Genomic DNA, 7,033 nt, shown 5'->3' on the forward strand with positions numbered 1-7,033 from the left:
CTCCTTCTCTTCTCTTACTTCTCTTCACCTGAGAAGTAAGAAGTTTTTTCCTAGACTCTACTCTTAAGCTGCTAGACTGATAAACAGCAGCCACCCCCTACCACTTCCACCTCTTTGTTCCTTTTATGTTCTGCTGCACTAAAGGCTGCACTTGACTGTACACACCTGTCAACAACTGATTTGCATATGACCTGAAACTGCGTAGCTCCCCTCATGTTTTTTAATCATCACAGTTAAAAACACCTCCACAGTTTTATCTGTATATACAAGCGTGTACAAAAAAACACACACACACACACACACACACACACACACACACACACACACACACACACACACACACACACACACACACACACACACACACACGATAGTAAAAAATTTGCACACAAGACAGAAAATCCTCCAGACAGAAGTTGTTTAAGGTGAGCTCAGTTATGGCAAAAGATTTCTGTGTAAGTGATGTTACTCACTTCTCTTCAAGATAAGCATTCTTCTTACACATATTGTTATATGAATCATGTTTCAGGTCGCACTCCTGCTGATAAAAATCCATTCCTCTCAGAATGTGATCTCTAATATAACGATCGTGGTGGCAGTTTGTAACATAATTAAATGGTATAAAAGTTTGGAGCTTTTAATTTTTTTTTTTATGACTTTGCCCAGCATCAGTATTACTACATGGATTTTCTATGAGAAGATCAATGCTGTTGAAATCAAGTGTAAATGAAAGTAGTCTCAGTTAAAGCAGTTTTGTCTGCTGCACGATTGTGAGCGATTGACTGTTCTAGAATCCCATCTATTCTGTGTGTGGATGCTGATAGTGATGCTGATTAAATGATCTACGAAATGAGGACACCACCTCTGACTTCTCAGAACTGTTTAAAAATCCGCTCTTTGATGCCAATGGCTGCACTGATTAAAATCAAAACTTGTTCACAGCAAGGAAGTGGCCTGATAATCTTCAACTCCATCTTTTTTTCTTCTAAAATGTGGGCTCAGATGTAGAGAGTGCAGGTAAAGCTGCTCTTTGCACCGGTATTATAGACTTATGCATAATTGTTTGCTGAGGGAATTTCCAATCCACTCATTAAAAAAAAAAAGAAAACAAAGTTAAAGATTGCTATGAAGAGTCATGGAAAAAGTGTGTGTTTCAACAGCAGGATAGAAGCATGAAGCAGTGACACCAAGCAGAGTTACTGTACCTGTTAGAAAAACAAGCCATTAGATGCTACATTGAAGTAAAGATATTTTGAGAGGTTTAAATGAGAAGATGTGGTAAGATTCCACGCGTAACCCCACACTTCTGCTGAGAGTGTACGTGTAGTAAGAGTTCTCTCACTGTGGGCGTTCCTGTTGGAAATGCTTTTCTCTCTTCATAATTTACATACTGCAACCCAATCCTGTTTCTCAGGAAGATTGTTCTGTGAAATTTAGTCACAACATATTACACAGGAAAAGATCTGTCACCTTCATACTTCATAATCAGATAATCAGAACCTTTTTGCCTAATATGCTGTTTTCACTGTTTAAATTTGTTTTTAATAATTACACACTTGTAAGTCCAATTCATGTTTGTATTAAAACATATAGATGTTTATATAAATTCAAAAGAATTGAAAAATATCTACTGTAAAGTGCTTCTTTTTTTTAGCACTGTGAGCTATAGTTCAGGGTCGAGTTGTGGATTAGGGGCTTATGCTCAAGGCCTCACAAATCCACAGGCTAGAACACAGGTGGAGGAAGTTGATAAAATCTCCTTCAGTGGTTTGCCAATCACAAAATCCTTATTACTTATCCTTATTGACCTTCAAATAGCAGATTCTATAGATTTCTACAAACTCTGACATGCTTCTTCTCATTACTTTTGATGAGCTTCTTCCTTTAAGGCATCCTTTTTATTTGTAACATGCACATTAGACACGTTTTCTTGTAAGAAAGCGACAAAGAGTGATGTGCAGGAAATCCGGCTTTAAACAGTTTCGTGCTCTACAGCGAATCTTTCAAAACATTCACCTTTGTGGCTTGTGCACTTAGAAGAGCATGACTCTGCAATGATGCAATTCTGTAATGCACTGGGCAATTCTTTTATATTTCTTTTTTTTTTTTTTTATATATATTAATCACAGTCATTATTTATATATAGTATATAAACCACTGTACTAAGCTAAATAAAAAGAGTAAAAAAAAGTACTCTTGAAATGGTAAAGTATATTATGTCAACTTCATTTTATCACTTTCTTTTTCCCACTTTAAAATAGTGTGACTCCAGTCATAATAAAACAAAAGGGTTTTTAAGTAAAAATCCTTTTTTATATTAGTAATTATTAATACAAATATAATATTTGATCCATTGCTTTCGTGTGTGCGTGTGTGTGTGTTTAAATTAAAAGATTGTGTAAGGCTAATGTAATATAGTAATATAGATTTATATAAATGTATGTACAGTTTATACATACATACAGTACAGACCAAAAGTTTGGACACACCTTCTCATTCAAAGAGTTTTCTTTATTTTCATGACTATGTAAATTGTAGAGTCACACTGAAGGCATCAAGGGCTATTTGACCAAGAAGGAGAGTGATGGGGTGCTGCGCCAGATGATCTGGCCTCCACAGTCACCGGACCTGAACCCAATCGAGATGGTTTAGGGGTGAGCTGGACCGCAGAGTGAAGGCAAAAGGGCCAACAAGTGCCAAGCATCTCTCGGGAGAACTCCTTCAAGACTGTTGGAAGACCATTTCAGGTGACTACCTCTTGAAGCTCATCAAGAGAATGTCAAGAGTGTGCAAAGCAGTAATCAAAGCAAAAGGTGGCTACTTTGAAGAACCTACAATATGACATTTTTCAGTTGTTTCACACTTTTTTGTTATGTAAATAATTCCATATATAATTCCACATGTGTTCATTCATAGTTTTGATGCCTTCAGTGTGAATCTACAATTTTCATAGTCATGAAAATAAAGAAAACTCTTTGAATGAGAAGGTGTGTCCAAACTTTTGGTCTGTACTCTGTATATATATATATATATATATATATAAAATATACACAGAAATATGTACAAAATGAATCTGTGGAACATCTTCCCAGAAGAATGGAGGTTATATTATAACAGCAACTGATAACTAAATGTGGAATGGGAATTTCAGAAAAACATACAAATATTATGGTCAGGTGTTTACAAACTTTTCTACATATTGTGCATATGTGTGTATGTGTGTATGTGTGTGTGTGTGTGTGTGTGTGTATGTATATGTATATATATATATATATATAACACACACACTGATCAGACATAACATTATGAGCACCTGCCTAATATCGCGTTGGTCCACTTTTGCTGCTAAAACACAGTCGTGACCCTCGATCATCAACAGCATGAACATCTTCAGCAGTTTCAGCTACAGGAGCTCGTCTGTTGGATCGGACCACACGGACCAGCCTTCACTCCCCAAGTGCATCAACGAGCCTCGTCCCCTACGACCCTGTCGCCGGTTCATCACTGTTCCTTTCTTGGAGCACTTTGGATAGATTCTGACCACAGCAGACCAGGAACATCTCACAAGAGCTGCAGTGATGGAGATGCTCTGACCCAGTCGTCTAGACGTTACAATTTGTCAAACTGGTTAAAATCCTTACATTCGCCCATTTTTCCTGCTTCTAACATCAACTTTGATATCAAAATGTTCATTTGCTGCCCGATAAATAAATCCACCCACTAACAGGTGCCATGATGGAGAGATCTTCAGTGTTCCTTACTTCACCACTCATAATATATTATCGTCATAATGTTATGTCTGATCATGTATATGTAAAATCAGTTCTCTTATAATGGTGTGTTGGATGTTTCATTTTCAGAGGTTTTGGAATATGTTGATGTTGGTTTGTAAAACTTTGCACAAAGTAGCCATTTAGAAAACTCTTTGGACAGACATTTCCTAAATTTTTCTCCCACGAAAGCGTAGATGACGGGGTTGATACAGCAGTGGGCTAATGCGATGGCCTCAGTCACGGACAGGGCAGTTATTATCTGGTTATTGCTGTGGCATGCATAATTGATTTCCAAGTCATGCAGTGTCTGCAAAAATACGGCCAGGTTGTACGGCACCCAGAAGACCACAAATACAGCGACGATAGCAAAAATTAACTTCATGGCACGTCCTCGTTTGGAGTTCTTTGCCCTTCTGAGCACCAGCATAATTCTGATGTAGCAGTAGATTGTGACTGGCAGGGAGATGAAGAGTCCTACTGTGTTTTGGCTGAAATTCAGGAACAGCTTCCATGTCTTGACTGATCCATTGCTGGGATCCCATTCACACTGTGCCACGAGGTTCTCATCCTTAATCATTTTGTGGAAATAGGATGCTGGAAATGCAGCACAGAAGGAAACGGTCCAGATGACAAAGCTAGCGGTAACGGCGTAACGCAAAGTTCGTGCTCCCAGTGATGCCACTGCGTGGACAATGGCTAAATAGCGGTCGATACTCATTAACATCACGAAAAGTATACCACTGTAGAAGCCCAGCTGATAGGTAACGACCATGAGTTTGCAGAGCCAATCAGCATCAGGTAAATGTCCCTGGGTAGAAAGCGCCCATAAGGGCAGCGAGAACACGGTGATCAGGTCGGAAACGGCCAGGTTCAGCAGACACACATCTGTCATGGTCTTGATTCGCATAATCTTTAGCAGCATCCACAACAGCATGCTGTTACCCAGAAGCCCAAGGGCAAAAACCAGGTAGAAGACGGCAGCCATGGCCATCGGGTTCAAAGCAGACTCCTGAATGCAAGGTTCTGTGTAATCATAGTAATTTTCTGTGCTGTTCATCTCCGTAGTGGTCATTCTGAAATATACAAAAATTTATTCATCATTAGGAGGAAACATTTTGGAGACATTTATTTGCATAAGAAGCCTGAAAAAAAATTTTTATCACGGAAAAAGAGCATCATGATTTTTTTTTTTTTCATTTGTTTTTAAACCATTTCCTTCACAACGATTCATTTTTTCTGGTGGAAAATAATTTCCAATGCAGTTTTCTTTTGTTTTCTGCTAGTATTTGGTTGTTGTTCTGGAGAAACTACACTGAATACACTTGGTGTTTATTTCAGAAACAGTCGAATAATTTACATTTAGATATTAACGGGGTTATTTTTATTGGTATATATCGCTTAAGTACGGTTTTTTAAGGGAAACTTTTTTATATATCTAATTAAATATATTACAAATGTATCAGATCGCTTTGTCCTGTTCAAATGATCCTTTCCAAACGCTTCATTCACATTTTCTGCATGACTTATTATTACTTCAACCTGAATCATAAATTATTGAATGAATAAAATCTGTTAAATTTATAACATTAATTGAAATAATTATCCAAGGTGGAAATATTATGGAGCAAACTGTAGTTTATCTTCCAACTATGAAAACCAAACCACAACATATGCTCCTTCCACAAAACCACAAGCCCCTTAACAAGCCCACCACAATCTTGCTACTCGTGAACGTTCTTTAATCACTGTGGTTTTGAGTAAGAGTTCCTGTATTATGATCACTACTTCCACACATACAGATTAACGCACCAGATACAGGTTAAGAGGTCGCATTACCTTTCTGTGCTCTCCATTGTGGAAACAATCTCGTCCTCTCGTCTGATAATCGGTGTCCTATGCATACATGCGAGTGAGACACGGGCATCTCGACTTGCTGTTTTTCTTGAACTCTAGCGTGAGCAAGTTTCCTGTAAAATGTGCCTGTATGAGTATGTGCATGAGTTTTTTTTTTTTTCTTTCTTTCTTTCTATATCTCTCAGAAATACAATTGGGGGAAGACGAGATGAGACTTCCTGCCATTTGCAAGTTGTGGATGCACTTCAGAAATTCCAGCAGAGGAGATTAGATCATTTACATCAAGAGATTGACTCATTTACGCTTAGGCAAATGCTTTCTAGTCAGAAATGTGAGATCCCCCCCCCCCCACACACAGCTTTACTCTTTAGGCCATTTTATTTATCTGTCGTACTGTACAATGCTTTGCTAATGAAAGCCTTAGTAATCAGTCATATTTTGACCTTTTAAACACGGTGCTAGTCAGAGCTTTTTCTTGAAATGACCTAACAGTAATGTTAGCAATTATCACTGCAATCACTTTATCCTTTCTTCATCTGCCTTTTGATTTTTAATGTTATTTCTATCACTGTGTCCCAGAAACTAGAAAACCCATCACATGCCTGCCAGTAAATTTATTTAGATTTGGTTCAGCAATTTGTTTCTAGTTTGGAAGGTTTGGTTGGCAGTATGCAAAACATTAAACAAAACAACTTGATTCGGTTGCTGAATCGACTCGATTGTAGTGGAACTTTCTTGAAATGTGTCTATTGTGACTGAGAAGCGCGCTGACAAAGTTTCAAAACAACTTTACGTCTTTCCCAAATGAGGAAACAGTCATTTAGGTAACATTTACCATACAATACATGATGATAAACATTATCATTTACTTTATTTTTAGATTTCTTTATCATTCCAGGAGACCACTGAATATGTTCGAGAAATTGTCAGAGTCAAGTATAAAACAGTTTGTTTTATCACCATGTAGATTAACACATGCATACGAACCCAATCCGGATTCAAAAGAACAAATGGAAGACCATATGGAACACTTAATATCTATCCAAGATCTATAAGGACATACTGCTCCCACAGTTTACATGTCCTGGGTGAAGTAACTATGGATTTTCCTCAAACATTTCTCCTACCAGTCTAGAGTGTCCTTTGTTGTCAGCCGCTACGTTTCCATTGTGTGATCCATCATAAACTCCCATCTGTCGAGGAACAGAGTGAAATGGTGCAACCTGATGCCAGTCACATCCACCAAAATGGATAAATGGTTTGAGTGTACACTTTGCAGGTCAGAGGATCTTCTCCTAAACATTTAAATCTAATGAAATCCCAGGTACTTTCCACCTTTGCTTGACCTTTTACAGTACACCAGATGCAGATCACTTGATACCTCACACAGCTAAATCTGGACTTTT

The 7,033-nt window shown here is 37.9% G+C and overlaps 1 protein-coding gene across 1 annotated transcript; it reads right to left on the reverse strand.

The window, feature by feature from the left end:
• Positions 1-3,050: 3,050 nt before the first annotated feature.
• On the reverse strand, positions 3,051-6,474 carry LOC310726442 (C-C chemokine receptor type 4). Its single transcript, XM_083541996.1, has 2 exons — positions 5,610-6,474; positions 3,051-4,846 (listed from the first exon to the last, which is right to left on the reverse strand). Exons 1-2 carry the CDS (start codon positions 5,672-5,674, stop codon positions 3,829-3,831), a joined length of 1,083 nt encoding a protein of 360 aa, XP_083398122.1. The 5' UTR covers positions 5,675-6,474; the 3' UTR covers positions 3,051-3,828.
• Positions 6,475-7,033: the final 559 nt, after the last annotated feature.

The sequence above is a fragment of the Silurus aristotelis genome (assembly GCF_946808225.1).
Source record: "Silurus aristotelis genome assembly, chromosome: 1".
Classification (NCBI taxonomy): Eukaryota; Metazoa; Chordata; class Actinopteri; order Siluriformes; family Siluridae; genus Silurus; species Silurus aristotelis.